The 17666-nt window shown below is 39.6% G+C and overlaps 2 protein-coding genes across 2 annotated transcripts; both read left to right on the forward strand.

Moving 5' to 3' along the window:
• Positions 1 to 1451: 1451 nt before the first annotated feature.
• LOC117439760 (uncharacterized) lies at positions 1452 to 9525 on the forward strand. Its single transcript, XM_034075821.2, has 10 exons — positions 1452 to 1764; positions 1840 to 1904; positions 1989 to 2097; positions 3249 to 3397; positions 3534 to 3682; positions 3830 to 3989; positions 5445 to 5532; positions 5656 to 5734; positions 6338 to 6408; positions 7840 to 9525. Exons 1-10 carry the CDS (start codon positions 1751 to 1753, stop codon positions 8825 to 8827), a joined length of 1872 nt encoding a protein of 623 aa, XP_033931712.1. The 5' UTR covers positions 1452 to 1750; the 3' UTR covers positions 8828 to 9525.
• A 1155-nt stretch (positions 9526 to 10680) lies between these two features.
• On the forward strand, positions 10681 to 16289 carry LOC117439821 (interferon regulatory factor 1-like). Its single transcript, XM_034075922.1, has 8 exons — positions 10681 to 10776; positions 10889 to 10991; positions 11141 to 11240; positions 13786 to 13965; positions 14056 to 14217; positions 14314 to 14366; positions 15018 to 15108; positions 15637 to 16289. The coding sequence occupies exons 2-8, from the start codon at positions 10902 to 10904 to the stop codon at positions 15753 to 15755; spliced, it is 795 nt and encodes a 264-aa protein (XP_033931813.1). The 5' UTR covers positions 10681 to 10776; positions 10889 to 10901; the 3' UTR covers positions 15756 to 16289.
• The last annotated feature ends 1377 nt before the right edge of the window (positions 16290 to 17666 follow it).

Raw genomic sequence — 17666 nt, forward strand, 5'->3', positions numbered from 1 at the left:
TGCTACAAATGTACATATGGCACCTCAGATAGAAAATACACTGCATAGGATGCTAAAACAAGCATGTCAACACATCGTGCTATACCCAACTGACTACACTCTACAAACCCTGCTTTGTAACACTTCCAGTACAAAGCTCCAGCTGTTTATCTCTTGTCCCAGTTCAATTTTTACAAATGTAACATCATCTTCATCTCACACTCTCTATTTGACTCTCACATCCAGAACATTGTAGTCATGATATGTGTTGACTGCTATTTTTTATTATTTGGCATGACACTGTACAACCTTATCCCGTACATTAACACCCTTGAAAAAACACACACGGTAGCAGCAGACAAGCAGAAGTGGAGCAGTAATTCAAATTAGATTGGCGAACATTCAAAAGTGTCAGAGTATCTTGTTGGCCTTGGGGCATATTGTATATTGAAAATAGAGCAGCACTGGTTCATTACCAGGTGGCGATTTTTGTTCTGGAACAAATATTACTTGTTTGTCCCTGTTTTCTATTATTAAAGGCAGAACAGAAAAGAAAATGTACGAATGTCAAGTCATTTAAACAGCTTTCTGGTCTCTCTGGTCTATCTGGTTTTGGTTTGATTTTGCCCCCAAGTTGAGGAAATGTACTTTGTTAAATTCCAACACCACAGGTCAAACAGATAAATGTAACTTTTTATTGCATGTGAACACACTCATAAAACGTCCACTAGATGGCGGAGTGTGTCCTATGCGTTTCCTCGTTCGCAGTCAGTAGACCTGTCTCTGCCTGTCAGGGGTTTCATAATTGTTCATTAGTAAAACACTTTTACACTTTTTGCCACATGTGAAGCTTATCTTATTATTTTGTATCAAACCTTTAGGGTATCTAATCTAATCATTCTCAAGGTACAACAATTAGTGAGTGTTTTCTATTTGAGTGGAGCAATCTGTCAATTTAATAAACTATCAATTTTCGAAACTAGCAAAAGCATACAAAACTATACATTCACCCATGCAGTAAATGTGTAAGCATGCAATAAACACCTTACACATATTAATCCCAGCATTGATTTGGAGTCTATGGGGCACAAGATATAAGCTTTCGGAAAGATAGTCTAAATACAAAATAAATACAAAAAGTGTGTTTTTGTTTGTTCAAATCAAATAGACTTTGGGCCAAAAATGAAAAAGAGATGTGTCTGATATCTGATACGGATTTGGAGTCACTGGATCACATGGGAGCTGTGAGAACAACATTTAACTATTAATGAGCACGAAGATATTTAGAATAATAGTGGTTTTATTACATTTAAACTATAATATTCATGGTCCCTATCATATGTAAAACACTGTGTGTAGGAGGAGCGAGGGATCGGTTATGAACTAATCGTCCTCTAACTGCAGACAGTCTGTGATCCTTAGTAAAAAGACCGGAGTGAATGTTTGACTGACATCCTACCCATAAAACTAACTTCTCCTCGGTGAAATACATCAACTACCAATGAATGTTCCATTTAAAGTAGTCCTATTCCACACAAATCAGATGTCGTCCGAAGAGAGTGAGTTGCTCACTGTCAACTCTTCGAGGAAATGGGAGTGGGGATGAATTTCCTCTGAATCATGGCGCAACATTTCCCGTAACAGCTTTCCATATCAGGAAGCCTTTGAGACTCATTACATGCAAAACACGCAGCAAGTTCCCACGAAATGGGTCGGTGCTGCTGAGTTGGTTTAGTGTTTTTGAAATAGAAGTGGAATACATAGTTTCTAAATGGAGCCAACCAGGTAATGTGGACTTTAAGAAGTTGTTACTTCAATAATTATATCATTAAAATAACGCTGCTATTGTGTTTGATTCAGGCGAGCTCGCGACAGGATGCTTTTCGTCCTGATCATTTTAGGGAATATTGCAACAGCTCTCTGTGGTACGTATATTGGACAGTGTTTTATATTCTATATGCAATACATCATTCTCATAATGAATGTATTGGTGTTTATGTATGTTTCAGGACTGACTCTTAACTGTACCAACGACCGCGAAGAATTGATGTTCTGCCAACTTGAAGCTCAAAATTGCACTGAATACCGTATGATTCTAAAGAACCTCGCCTGGGACAAGTGAGATGTTGTTTTTAATTGTTCACCCCTGCAATGTAAACAATAGGGTTCTGCTACAAAGCTAGTTCATTTATTTACACTATCGGTTTCTGAGCAATATCAATAGTGCCGATTACGATTCAAGATTCATAGGGCAGTGGTTCCCAACCCTCTTCCTCAAAGGACACCTTTTTATTGATTAAACTAACGACCCCTGACCAGAGGTGGGAGAAGTACTCAGGTCTTGAACTTGAGTAAAACAAAAAGTACCGGAGTGTAGGAATACTCTGTTAGAAGTACAAGTCCTGCAATCAAATGTCACTCGAGTGAAAGTAGAAAAGTATTATCATCAACATACACTTAAAGTACTCATTATGCAGAGAGGTACATTTTAGAATAATATATATTTTATGTTTTGATTATAAATATTGATGCACTAAAGTGTTATCAAAGCTGGTAAAGGGGCAGCTAGTGTTAATCACTTTGAATACTGCAGGGTATGTGCATTTACTCCAGGTGTAGCTAAAGTTTGAGTTAAGTGTTAATTATATTTTACATCATTAATCCAAATCTGCAAAGTAACTAAAGGTATTAAATTAATGTAGTGGAGTAAAAGTACAATATTTACCTCTGAATTGTAGTGGGGTAGAAGTACAAAGGCTACCATATGGGAATACTCAAGTAAAGTACAAGTATCTCAAAATTGTACAAGTACAGGACTTGAGTAAATGTACTTAGTCACTTCCCACCTCTGCTCCAGACTAATGTGAAATGAGTGTGACATCTTTTAAATGTTGCCTCAGCATCTGTTTTACTCTTATCCTTTGAAGCTTTTATTTAATGTTTTTGCAGCAATCATACATACTAAATCGGCTTATTTTATTTGACAAAGTCAGTGTTTATTCTTCCTGATGCTTGATCAATATTCTATTAGCTTTGTGGGTTTAAACTGCCTACTTTACTAATGCAGGAAGAGGCTTTCTTAATATAGCTTGTGATCAGGTCTTCACCTTGCCCTTTCTTGTCAGATTTAAACGTTTTTGTCCAAAAATAATAATCTATTCTTTAGAATTGGCTATTTAGATTTTTCATAGATAAATAAAATCCTGTATAATATGCAACTTTTAGGGACCCATTTAGGTTCAGAACATAATCTATGTTGTATTCCACAGGCAGCTTGTGTGCATTTTCGAACAGTGTGATGTTGGACCGTGTTGTTGCTCTATTCAAGTGATATTCGTATCGGGGGAGACTCATAATGCGACAGTTTTGAAAGGAAACAAAATCATGGGGTCCAAAATCATTGACGTCAGAGAAACCAGTAAGTAGATTTCCCATAAATCTAATCTGTAGCTCTCAGAAATATACTGATTCAGAAAAGCAGTGAATGAATGTTAAACTGGGTTGAGGATGGGAAATAACCTACCCTTACTTTTCTTATCTCCATTCTTCAACAGTAAAGCCCAAAACCCCAACAATCGTCTCTGTGAATGAATCCAATGGGAATTTTCAAGTCAAGTGGAAGACAAACTATAATCAGAGAGAATGGTTCAGTAACAGCTTGGATGCTATAGTGACTTACCATAAAAAAGGAGACAAAGAAGAGGTAGGAGCAATGTCATATGGACTGTATAGGTGAACATTTTCCCTGGAGAAGTAGACTTTCCTGTGGTATTTGAATTATGTCATGTTGCCGTTTAGTTAAAGGAACTATAAAAGCTATCTTTTTTTTGTCTTCCTTATTTCTCCTTAGAAGCATTCTGAACCTTTCAAACCAAGTCAACTTGGTGGAGACTATTACTATGAGATACTTGGTGGACCCTTGGAGCCAAATACGAAATATGAAGTCAGCGTGAAAAGCATCACGAATAACAAGTTCAGCGACAGCAGTAAGGAGTGGGAATTCACAACCCGTAAGTGTTGTCATTTATTTATAAGCCTGATTAAACCTCATATTTCTTAGACGTGATACCTTCAGTATATATATTCATATTTATTTTGTTAGGTGAAATATGTGATTATCTGGCTGGATTTGACTTGTAATTTGAAATATTGGACTCTTAAACCTTCACAATCTCAACTGGAACCTGTATTTTATGTTTATTGAAATATGTTCGGAAATAATGAACATATTGTTGTTATGATGCAATTTTACATATTTAAATGCAGTTTGAAGTATGAAAGAATGGGTATGATTTATAGCGCATCCACCAAAAAAGTCACTTGAACCACAACAGCTTTTACTCCAGCAAGGGTGCTACCAAACTGCTACTCAAGCACACAGCAGCTACATCTGTTACATTAGATCTTTGTTGGTTTTAACATTAGCTCACATTGTCAAAACGGAAAATCGTATTTTTGAGATTTCTATGACTTTGATGCTTATGTCGGAATTCATTGTTGTTATATATTTTTTTTCATTACACTGGTATGTGAAAACAGAATCAATTTGCCTTCCTTGTCTTGGGTTTTCCCCAGGATCTGCCAGCTATTTTCCTTTTAACAATCTTCTACCAGGGATGTGCTCTTGCATGCCCTATTTTGGTATTGTGCGTCGGAGTTTTATTGCATTGCACTCCAAAAAAAGGGTCAACTTGTATCGAAGAAGCCGTCCACTTTGGGCCCCCACTGCAAACTCAGCGGTCTCATTGAAATGAAAAGCAAGGCGTTTGAACAGCTGTGCAGTGCTTTTTGTGTGATATCTCATGGATTTATTAGCCAAACTGGACTCTACTTACTCTGTGTTTTCTTCTGTGTTGTTCCACTATAATATCGAGCACACTAATTGCAACCATCCACATTCTCTACACCCAGTGGCAGTTAGAGATGCTGCGCTCTACTATTGTACTTTCAGCTTTACGTGTTACAACAAGTCAAAATAAAGTCTTACTCTTTGTTTTAGTTGCACAGAACACTGGACATTTGCCATATGTGTGCATCTGTGTACAGAATGTGAATGTGTGAACATTACGGGTGGATGTTAGGCTATTAGCATTTCTGTAATGAGATGCAGTCACTGAAACAGAAATAAGTCTTGAATATTAAGGCACTTTAAAGATGTGATAATGCTTACAGCTGCTGGGTATTAACAGTTGAATCTTCCCACATTGTGTACTGTCACAAAAAACACACGGCCAGGGCAGATTTACAGGCGAACAAGAGCCTCTTTAGTTTATATCTCTGCTGCATGTAATCTGTACACTATGGAGTCATATCTAAACTTCATACACGTTTTTTCAAAGCTGTGTACGAGGACACTGTCACTACCCGATCTGCCCCCCTGCCCGATCTGCACTGCGCATGTGCGAGATGGTCCGCCATATTTGACAACTACATACGGCAACTCTAATAACTCTAATCAATTCTAGCATCAGCTCTCCCAACCGTGGTCATCATCATCAGCCTCAGTGTTGCTGCTGTCCTCATCAGCGCTGCTATGTATGGCTGTTATATAAAGTAAGTCATACAGAAAAAAAGATATTGTGTTGTTGTACGTTTTTTGAAAGCCTTACACTGTAAATCGTGTTGTGTTGTGTTGTGTCATGTTTGTGATGTGTTTATTTGTTTGTGCAATTTTAGGCTCAAAACAAAATGGTCAGACATAGTTGCCAAATGTCCAATTCCAAAACTACTGCTTATGCATTCAAGTAAGCAAGAGGTGAGTTACAAAGTGATCTGTGCCAAAAACTGAAAACACTACCATCCGTTACTCATTCTTTGAAATATGACAGTTGCAATTATTATTAAATTACTCATTATTTAAATAATGTAAAATGTATCTACATGTGCTGGAAATCTTGGCAATGGCAATATAGGAGTATCAGTTTATGTGGTGTTTTCAAGGTTGGAAAAAAGCTTGAATTAGAGTTTTTATTTTAGTCAGCTGCAAATATGGTTTGACCCCAAAAAATGGCAACAAAAGGTTTTTCAATGTATTATTGTAGTATCAGGTGAATTTATCTTTTCACCCTTTTTAGAATGATGTCACAAAAAACAATTGTGGTTGTTTAAATCACAGGATTTTAAGTCATAAAGAAGTGTACTAATCAGTATACTGTATTTACATTTGTATTTAACAATAGCAGAAAGGTGCTGAAAAAGCTTGAAAATTCACCTTGAAAGGCTTCAAAATGGCTTTAATTTCACTTTTAAAAAGGTGAAGGAACCATTAAGTATATTTGGCTGCAAGGTTAACAGATAAAGCTCGATCAGAAAAGTTCCATATCTATATTTTGAATTGCTTTTATCATCCTTGTTTCAGGTCTTGAAGCCTGCCCCGCCGATCCTCTCCTCTGTCTGGGTAGACTCCCCCGATCCAGAGGACAGCACATGGTTAGTGTGGCTGCAATAGCAATATTTCCTTCAAGATTTCTATGGTTATATTGGCAGTTTAAGGCTGCGGCCCCACGAGGACGAATTTGGTCGTTTGCGTTACTGTTTAGTGTCATATAGACCGTTCGGCCACACGAGGACGACCGAATACGGCACTAAACGACTGAGGAAACGACAACGGGTCCCAAGGTGGATAGAAATGCATACGCCACTCTCTGGGGGGTCAAACAGCTCCGTGTGTGCGCCCTATACGGACATTTTCAGATCACTGATAGTGATTGCGCAATAGCCCCGCCTCTCCCCACCTCTTCTGCTCACCTCCGCTTACCCCGCGCCAGTGCTGAAGTGTTTCGCCACCAACAACAACAACAATGGCGGATCGCAGAGTTGCTATCGTGCTCCGGACGCTATTGACCATGCTACAGTTGTTTGTGCAACATCTACAGCAATAATGATGAGGCAATAGCCCCGCCTCTCCCCACCTCTGCTGCTCACCCCCACGTCAAAGTAAACTGCACCCTGAATTCAGATTATTTATCTTTCTCTCGCGAGTGAAGTCTAATCTGACAGGACGGAGACACGCAGCTCTGCTCACCTGCAGCTCCTCCCTCTGCAGCAAAACACACACTTCAAGTCAGATCATCACCCTTAGCTATTTTAATTACCTCTCAAACTCCCTAAACTAGTTATAAATATGTTTATTTTTACAGTCGGCCGGGTCACTGATTACTGGATGAGCTGCTGCATGAGACAGACACTGGCGCTGTCCGAAGAGAGGGAGGAAAAAGAGAGGCTCCGTGTATTTTATTATTATATTATATAGAGTCGTTATTCATTTGTTTTAAAGCTCAATAAATAACAAAGAAGACTTTTGACCGGCACTTTTATAATTTTGTCCGGAAGATTTCAACTTTAATACACGCTGACTGGCGAAAAACTCTGCCCGGTTCCCTCGGCCCCCACCGCGGAGAATAAACAGAAGGGCAACCATGACAACCTTCTTCTTCGCTGCTTTTGTGGAGGAAGTTACAGCGCCACCTACAGGCTCCTGCATATGTACTGCAGCTTCTCCAGCGGTTGGAGCTAAACGGAGCGGTCTCGTGTGGGCAGACACTATCCGGATAATTATTGCATGTGGACGGAAGCCGTTTGCGATTGCGTTTGCGTTAATCCTATGCGTTTAGCCGTTTTCGTCCTCGTGGGGCCGCAGCCTAAGGCAGCCTAAGGCTGCGGCCCCACGAGAGGCCCCCAGAGAGTGGCGTATGCATTTCTATCCACCTTGGGACCCGTTGTCGTTTCCTCAGTCGTTTAGTGCCATATTCGGTCGTCCTCGTGTGGCCGAACGGTCTATATGACACTAAACAGTAACGCAAACGACCGAATTCGTCCTCGTGGGGCCGCAGCCTAAGTAACCCATTTCTCTGTATTCAGGTCGGAGGGTTCAATGAAAGACACAAGCAGTGGGAGCCCTCAGCAAAGCAATGGAATCAGCATGGGCTCTTCTTGTCTTAGTTATGCTAATGCAGAACCCACTGACATTATAGCCAGAGTTCAGGATGCCCTTTGTTTGGCCTTCCCTGATATACGCCGGATGTCACCTTTGACTACCAATCTGCTCACAGAACCAAAGAAAGACTTTGGTTTGCCCTCCTCTCCCTACAAACCCTGTGGTGTCAGAGCTAATGACACAAATGTTGGATCATATTGCTTTGACAATCAAACCTATTGCAGCCGACTTCCCTACTTCGATGGCTCTGATGTCAAGGCTGAAATTCTTTCTGACTCTGAATACCTTCATAGTTCGGGTGACATTGTACCCCGTATTGACCAACAGGCACTGGCTTGTCCGCTTTTTAAGTTACCACCAGGGGATTCAGCTCTTATACCAATCGACATGTCATACCAGCAGAACAATACAGATTCTTGGGGTGTTTCGCATGCTGAAGACTCCAGTTTGTCCTCAGTGTCTAGTGGAACCGACACAAATGCGTCATGTGATCATGTGTCCGGAGTTAAATCTGACGGTGAGGGCTTTGATGAGGCCGTCCACGATGCAACAAAGCTAGTTGAAAAAACTGAAGGGGTGATAATATGTGATGAAAACCCCTTCTACGGCGGTGTGCCTGCAGGCTTGCAGAGCCTCCCTCCAGTATACGACGACTACCAGCCATTTCAGAGTCTGGTGGAGCAGCCTGGTCATTTGTTTACAGAGGAGAAAAGAGGTGAGAAAGAGGAACATTTAAACACATATCCAGAGGAAGCATTCCCCAAGATCCTTCAAGGCTTCTTAGGACCACTTGCTTCAGGTTTCATTAACAATGTCCAGTGTCCCTCCACGCCCCAAACACAGTTTCTCCCTGTGATCCCTGCTGACCAGTCAATGCCAATCATCACAGACAGCGGCTATCACAGGGTTTAGCTCTGACTTTTTTTGCATTCATTTTTTGTGTTAATTTCGTCCTTTTTTTAATTATATTGAGGCATTGTTGATAAAATGTAGAGCACAAGGGAGAGGGAGGATGTTACAGACTTTGAATGGTGTTCAAGCCCTTAGGAAATACTCAAGTTTAAGTTTTTAGTATTACTATTTTAAAGGCTGTCAAGGATATAAGCTGCAAATGAAAAACAAATGAAAAAACATTGCACCTTAAGAGCAGTTGATATTGATATGTTGTAAATACGTTGCAACTGTGTATGATTGATTTTGTTAAATATGCAATTTTGTACATAAGAAACATTCATGTAAAGTGTATTAAAAACAGAATATACTTGTTTTTAGTTTTAAAGGTGCGCTTGTTACTCGGTTCATAGGACATGTTTTCCATAGATGTTGTATAAAGCTTGTGTAAAGCTTGCTTAACCACCCAGTCTGTATCGTAAGTAAGACTTGTGAAACATACAGACGAGTCATTTCCGGCAGTTTACTTACAAATATGTAAACTCACATGAACTCGTTTTACTATAAAGTTCAGTTCATTATGTGCAAAGAAGACATTGCTGCTGATTGTTAAATTGTTGTTTTAATGTAAAACAAGCTATTTTCTTATTTTAATTGTGTTGTTGTAACAGAGGACATTGTATATCTGCAAATAACAATAAAAAACAAGTGCATGGATAGTCTTTATTGCATTTGAAGGAACTTATGAAAGATGGCATGAAGACTTCCTAAAATGTACTTAATTTAACGCAGTTTCTGTTGAAACTGGGTATAAGGGCATGACAGTATTTGGGGATGACAAGTATGTTTACGTTTTATTTTCTTAGGGCCTCCAAAGAGTAGAGACTTTTTGGAGTTAAGGTGACAATTGGTTCAAAGGACAGACACATTTACTTGACCTCCCAAGATATTATGTTAATATAAACATGGGTAAATGCTTATTAAATTATAAAACAGTATAGTAATATCATCTCAAAATATTACCAAGATTAAAATAAATAATTTACTATATATTGAAATGTAATGTATTAATTCAATATTATTTTAGCATGAATACAACATAATATTTTAACATCACTTATTTATCAATTGAATAGGATTGCAAGAGCTACACTATTTTATTATAAATAGCACTCCAACACATTGTACATCTCTAAAAGTGGTTGACCTGTAACAGCTACAGCTAACCAATCAGAGCAGACTGGGCTCTGGTTTCAGATAGAGGGTGAAAAAAGGTGCTGCAGCACAGGCAGTCTGAGAAAAATGTGTGAACATTAAAGCATGTAAACATGTCACAGTAGAGACACAAAATACAAATATGACACCTGAGAAATCAGCATAATAGGACGCCTTGAAACATGACGAGGCATGAAAACATTATGCTCAAAAGAGAGGAGGCCAGATGTAGCTACAAGCTAATTTTCATCTGCAGTCCCTGGGCAGGTACTGACATGACAATCAACAAACAATAAAAACATTACTCTGTCTCTACTTATTAAAAATAAAGACAGTTCAGAGCAAGGATAAACATTAGAATACCAGTACAAGCAAAACATTTAAGTTTTTTTTCACCATGGGATAGCGTAAAGGTCTGTGCAGTGTTAACTCTGCTTCCATCTGGTGGTTTTACATGAAAGCCCAGTGCCTCACTGCTACCACAGTAACTTGATAGAAAACCACATCCAAACAAATCAAAAACCACATTTTGTTTAGCACTGACCTAAACCCAGCAGGTGACTTTGAACTAATGCCGAGTCCTCAATTCAGCATGTAGAAACGCAGGAAAAGAATTAATACACTTTACATGCTTTCATACTGTACAGTATTTCCTGTAATTGGAGGAGCCGCCTAAGCAGCGAGGCAAGTTATTGGAGGAGGAGTGCTTGTCGTACCTGTGAGGTCCTGGATTGGAAGATTACAGCAGAGAAGGGGTGGGTGTCCCTGGGTAACCTCTGATTATACTGAACTCCTAGGAAAAGATCTGTTATTGCTGAAACTCCTGTGTAACCGGTGTCACTTCTCTACATGTATGTATAACTGAAGCTGTGACTCCAGTATGCAGCACCCAGGCCGGCTGAGGCTGAGGCCGTGGCTGGAGGAGCAGATCGAGTCTGGGAGCTACCCAGGAGTCAGCTGGCTGGACCAGGTAGACCCCTCACCATCATCACACATGCATTCACACCTGGGGGCAAACTGTTCTGCTGTACATCAATGTGGTTATATAAAGGACAAATAATAAGGGATTAATATTAGTATAATGTTTTCTGTGCTTCTTTTTTGCATTTTATTCAACAGGCAGCACAAATCTTCCAAATCCCGTGGAAACATGCCGCTCGTCATGGATGGAGTATTGACCGAGATGCTACACTCTTCAGGAGTTGGGCCATGCACACAGGTAGGACCCTGTCATATATCTATATAAAGGTGTTTTCTTCTCTATTGTCCACTCAGACATCAGATTTCTTATTATCTTTAGCATTGACTTTGATATTATATCAATCTGAGGGACTTCGTTTGATACCCTGTGTTAAGTTCTTACATTTACAGCAGAAATGTGTAAAAACACAACAAGCTTATATGTTGTATCAAAAGACTGCTGCAATATGTTGAAACCATTTTCATATGAGTATATGTCGGTAATGCCAGGATATATTGTGTGCCACATGTTTGAATCAATGCTGAATGTTTTAACTATAATGTGTACACATTTATAATACTAATTACTCTTGCCTCCTCATGTAATGGCATTCACCTTTTCCCCTTACATGGTTTTCTGGTAGACTGGGGGCAAAGAAACTTAACCTGTGTTCATGTCACTGGTTACATGTTTGCCCTGTCATTGAAGGTTACATTACCCCATAAAGATTTGTTTGACTGGATGGCCTAATTCATGTAAACAATTTCAAAGAATAATCATCAGTTCAACATATCAATGATTTATTTTCCTTGACATATATATATATTTTTCTAAGGTTAAAATGTGCTCGCAGGATAAGGCAATTTGTATTGCATTACTTAACACATCCTGCTAAGATTTGCATACGGTCTGTTTCCTGCTAAGCAGAAGTATTTATTCCAGTCAAGTGTAGCCACACTTGTTCTGATCATGTCTTTCTAGACTTACCACATTCATACCTTTCCAGCTTAGAGATATGAAGTGCCTAGTAGCCTTTACAGTAACAACAACAGTGTATGACAAATAAACAAATAAAGAAAATGTCAAAAGATCCGACTTTAAAAATAAAATGATTGATTGCTTTATGTTGTTTTTAGCGCTCACATTGCCCAGACTTGTTCTTACGTTTCACACGCAAAGTTCATCAGACACGTACAACTCACATATTAAGCTATCTTTGGCTCTTACCGACCTGCTGTAACAATGTACATTTCCCCTCTGTGGGACGAATAAAGGTTATTTGTTTCCGCAGTAAAACTATTTGATGGTAAACATTTCATTTATTTGACATCTTCTCATGGGAATCATGACAATTGTTTAAAGATGTGTGTCTGAACACACACACACACACACACACACACACACACACACACACACACACACACACACACACACACACACACACACACACACACACACACACACACACACACACACACACACACACACACACACACACACACACACACACACACACACACACACACACACACACACACACACACACACACACACACACACACACACACACGCGCACACACACATTATAGTCTTGGGAAAGTCACGCTTTGTGAGTGTAAAAGCATCACATCATGGGAAAGCTTCAGTTCAGTTGCTGTGAATGTGCCTGGTGATCATATTGCTGTCAAAGTACAACAGGCTTTTCTAGAAAAAAAAGATAATCATGTAAAAGCGGACACTGTACGGGGATGTTTTTAAATTCAGCTCAATATTCAAAAGTTTTAAATAAAATGAAGCCAGAATACAGACTACATTACAGAACAATTGGACAACAAAAATACACATACCACGTGGAGGCTCTGTGAGTCATGGCGGTTGGGGTTGCAGCATGTGAGTAATATGCTACCCGTGCTCCCTTTCTACTTGTTAGCCCTTGTCAGCTGTAAATGATCCCTAGTGGATCTTTTAAGCTCAAATGATTTTATAATTGAAACTTAGAAACAGAGGCTTGGTTGGGATCCAAATCATTACCTGGGGACACATGTCAGAACTCAACTCAATGGAGGAAGTCACACACTTGATGATTTATGGATCTAATTAGTCTTTAAACAGTAGCTTAAATGTGAAGGTGTCAAAAGGATCTCTGTGCAGTGAGCCAGGTATGGATGCTAGGTTTTGTGTTTTACCTTCCAATAGATTTAGAGACAAAAAAACATAGTTATTTAGGAAAGATTAGCAGAAAATAGAGTCATAATGGCCAGATTTATGCATAATACATGGAGTTAACTATACTGGAATTGTCCCACACAACACCCTGGAAATATTGTTTTGCTGACGACCAGTTGTTTAACTTCTCCTCTCAATGCAGCGCTATACAGATGTAGTCAAGTACGCCGTGACAACACTGATGGGTGTAGTTACAGTGGCAACAATGTACACTTCTGACAACACTTTATTAAATGCCTTCTTTTCATCCTTGTCCTATAAAATAGCAACTCTTTAAACATTACATGTTACTTGTTAGACGCTTTTATCCAAAGAGACTTACATACTCAATACTGTGGGCAATCCCCACAGGAGAGATTTGGGGTGAAGTGTCTTGCCCAGGGACACAAAGACATGCTGACTGCAGTGGGGTTTGAACCTGTGCTCCCCTGATCCGAACACACACAATCCACTGCGCCACACGCCTCCTTTAAACTTACAGCTGCTGAGCAAAAAGTTGTCAGAGGCTTCTGGTTTGAACTCTGGTTTGCTTGTTCAGGTAGTTGCTAATATGATATGTAAAAAAAAATGTTTTCAGGGCGGTACCATCCAGGCAAAGATACACCGGACCCCAAGACATGGAAGGCAAATTTCCGCTGTGCCTTGAACTCCCTGCCGGACATCTGTGAGCTGCGGGAGCACAGCAGAAAGAGAGGCAGCAATGCCTACAGAGTGTACAGGATGCTGCCCAAAACACCAACTCACAGACGCAGGAGGGGTAAGACAGACATGCCTTTCAAGTGTATGCATCTCTTCAAAGGTTAACATCCTCAGACAGACCTCATGAGACAGTGCTACCCTTTCCCAGGGCTGCAGTTGTTCAGCAGGCCGGGAGAAAGACATGGGAGTTTAGTTGATGAAACACAAACTACACATGCCTGGCAACCAAGAACAACAAGACCCATTTCAGACACACCGCAGAATGTTGTGACGCCCGCAGAAGGCCCATTTGGTAACATGCAAACACACGGTGAGACGCTGGTTGTCAAGCGTTTTATTGTTGTTTTGGCTGTGATTTTAAATGATGTTGTCTCTGTAGCCTGGTACAAATTATACTGATTTTCAGGCATGTGGGATGGCAGACCAGAGGAGCAGGAGCAGAATGAAGCTGTGTTTAAGGTATGTTCTGACTGCCTTAACATTTTGGGGCTTAGTCTTTAGTGGAGTTTCTTTCTCTGGCAGAATGAGTAACTCCCTTAAAATGAGAAGGACAAGTTTACTGAAGAAACTGCATTCCTCTAAATGAAAGGGACAGTTCACACGTAAATGTAATGTAGTGATTATTTTCCATCACATTAAGAAAGAAGCCTGTTATTTAACATAATACAGCTCAGTCAAGGAGGAAGACATTTGTTGTTAAACGGTTGTTGGTGTAGTTTGGGAAAAATAAAATTGATCCTGCATGAAACTGTCACTACAAGGTCTATGGATTATCTTGATTGACTGGCTCATGATTTCTTGAAAGAGAATTGCTTCTGAGCTTTACACTTGTATTCTTTTGGCGCTATAAGCACCATGAGCCTAGCGCCATTTACTCCCATCTTTATGGACGATAATTCCAACACTCAATCACACTGAGACAATCTAGTTTTTAAAATAGCACTGTCTGTAAGAGATCAGTGGCATAATACAGTGCATATACATATAATGTATTTTTTATGTCTTGTAATTGCACTGTTGAATCTTGAATTATGAATAACACTGGGATGAATCTTGGGCTGTGTAACGCTCGAGAAGTCTGACTGCCTGAAGGTGTTCTGTCTCTCGTAGTTGATGGACCACTTGAATAACACTGACGTCTGGAACCAGTCTGAGGAGCAGAGGGAATGGAGAACACACACACTGTGGGACCACTGGCACCGTAAGACTTTGTGTGTCTGTGTGAATTAGGAAGTCCCCGACTGTCATACTCATATAGTTTGCAAAAAGATTTATTATTATTTTTAAAGGTCACCTTTCATGCAAAATGCACTTTTTCATGTCTTTTATTCATCAGCAACTTTCAGGAAAAAAGATTCTCTCACTTTTTGTCCTGATCCATTTATATAAAAAACGTGTGGATAAACAAATGAGCTGATCAGATTTTGGTCACTTTATGACGTCATAACGATGTGTTGGCTTGTGTAACCATTAGCCAATCAGCAACCAAGGTAACCCCCCCTACACCTTATCACCTGCATCTCCTCCTAGAGCACCATTGTGTTCTTGTTAACCAAATATCTCTCAGAGGGGCGTGGGGAGGGGCTCCTTATTTTCATCTAAAGTAACCGACAGAGAATCAGCACTTTTGAACCAGGGCTGAAACAGAGGGGATTATGGGATGCTGCCATGATCTGTTGTAGGTAGGAGCCTTTGCATTTGGGTCAAAATGTTATTTTGTGCTCCTCAGGTGCTGGGGATGATGACCCGTACTCTCTGCACACGGAGAACTACAGTGAGCTGTTTGGTCCAAACCACATGAAGGAGCTCTCCGATTGGTCCACACACCAGCAAACACTGATGCTGTAGTTTTGCACTAAACAACTCATCGTTCCTGCAGTTTGCATTCTTGCTTATATTCAGCGTATTTCTTCCTGCTGTCTGTGTGATGAGCTGACCACTGGAAATAAGAAACTAAATTGCTCTGTGAGTCAGTCGGGCGGTCATCCCCTCTGCTGAGATGCTGAGATGAAGATCCTGTTCCAAGCCAAGCTTTTCCTCTGTCATCGTCAATTGGGTTCAGTGCCTCAAACGTACTGACATGACACCAAGCTCTCACCACAGCTCACTCTGTCTCACGCTTCACTGCAGGATCACTTATTTCTTTGAGTTTCACTGGATGTTTAGCCAACATAGAAGAAGCACACAGAGGCATGACATGTGGCTGCAACAGTTTGTAGGCTCGGGAGTGGAGCTTAAAGCACCACATAACTACACATTCATGTGATTTAACCTGCTGTATAGATGTTATGCCCTTTATACACATTAGATAACTATACCTTTATGCCTTAGGTTAACCTATTTTTAAGTATTGTCAGAAACTCAATTTTGTATATTTTTCAATTTTTATAGCTGGTTGTTTTTTGGTGAAATTGTACAACCTGTTTTTGTGTTTGCTTTGTATTTTTAAATTAAACTGAAGAAACTAAAGTATAATTTTGTCTGAAATGTTGTGTATGCATGAACTGAAGGAGATGGCTGTTATTTAAAAAAACATTTATAAGCAACAGTGGAATTAACTAATGTTGGCAGTCACCCAACCCATTTTCACATCCAAACTTCTAAGGTTTAATTAAAAAAACTTTTGCTATTCTATTATTTCACAAAGAAATATGAGATTTTTGTATTTATTTGAAGCCTAAACCCACAGGTTAAGAGGCATTTAAATAAACTATAGCTAAAGCTGCTTACAGCACAATTGAGTTAGTCCTTGTAGTAGAGTACTTGTTCCTATTGTATCTGTATTTTAGTTAAAGGACCTTTGCTTTGAGTCAATGGTCGTTGACAGGAATGCCTTGAGTATTTTGAGATTAAAATAGTTTCAAATGTTCCTTTCCTAACCCAATAGATGTTGGAGTCCAGCCTGAATTAAAAACATAGGAGAGACATTTTGTTTAAACTTGAACATTTAACATTTATTTCTCATTGTTTATTCTGAAAAATGCAGAAAAGACAGATGAACTTCCCTTAAAGTGAGAAGGAAACCAAAAAACATTGCTCCTACTCTCTGACTTCCCAGTAATGTTGTACAGAAAACCAACCTAAGATACGTATGATCCTGAAAACAAACCAACCATGAATCCATTACCTTCATGTTAAGTATTTACAGTTTCATCATAAAAGAAGTCCCATGACAGGAATCCCAAAAGGAAACATTTCTTAAGTCACATTCAACCAATGCGCTAGCACAGCCTGCTGGTCACATGATGATATACAGCAATCCCAGTCTGTGTTCACACCATGGTTCACACACCCTACAGCGTTCAGCAGAGAGCTGGAGAAACACTGACTAGTCTACACATAGGAGGATCTCTTATCACAAAGGAATTACTACAGGACATATAAAGAGGAACAGATGAGCTTTGAACAATACCGTAGCCTGATAAATCACATTAATAAATCTATGTTGGGATAGTGGTCACCAGCATTGTAAGGCTGTAAAATGATAAGATATTACAAATGTGACTATATCTATCAGGTCATTCGTGCTGCCTGGTACCAACACCAAATATTTCATTCTTTCATCATAAACATTTTGACAATAGCACCCATTGAACACCAATTGACACAGACTTTCGCTTGAATTGATAAAAACAACCACATTCAGTTGTTAGTCGATCACACGATGTATATGGAGGACACATAATCACACCTACTGACCCAGGCCGGCTGGTTTGCTCGTCACATTTGACCTTTTCATTAAGAATGACAGGAGGCAGT

This window comes from Pseudochaenichthys georgianus, chromosome 3, assembly GCF_902827115.2.
Source record: "Pseudochaenichthys georgianus chromosome 3, fPseGeo1.2, whole genome shotgun sequence".
In the NCBI taxonomy this organism is placed as follows: Eukaryota; Metazoa; Chordata; class Actinopteri; order Perciformes; family Channichthyidae; genus Pseudochaenichthys; species Pseudochaenichthys georgianus.

What these genes read in the sequence shown, in the direction of transcription:
- LOC117439760 (XM_034075821.2), top strand. An exon ending in CATTGACGTCAGAGAAACCA is followed by an intron (nt 3,398 to 3,533) that starts GTAAGTAGATTT and finishes ATTCTTCAACAG; the next exon opens with TAAAGCCCAAAACCCCAACA. An exon ending in GATCCAGAGGACAGCACATG is followed by an intron (nt 6,409 to 7,839) that starts GTTAGTGTGGCT and finishes CTCTGTATTCAG; the next exon opens with GTCGGAGGGTTCAATGAAAG.
- LOC117439821 (XM_034075922.1), top strand. Translation starts at nt 10,902, where the DNA reads ATGCAGCACCCAGGCCGGCTGAGGCTGAGGCCGTGGCTGGAGGAGCAG. An exon ending in GAGTTGGGCCATGCACACAG is followed by an intron (nt 11,241 to 13,785) that starts GTAGGACCCTGT and finishes AAATGTTTTCAG; the next exon opens with GGCGGTACCATCCAGGCAAA. An exon ending in AACTCACAGACGCAGGAGGG is followed by an intron (nt 13,966 to 14,055) that starts GTAAGACAGACA and finishes ACCCTTTCCCAG; the next exon opens with GGCTGCAGTTGTTCAGCAGG.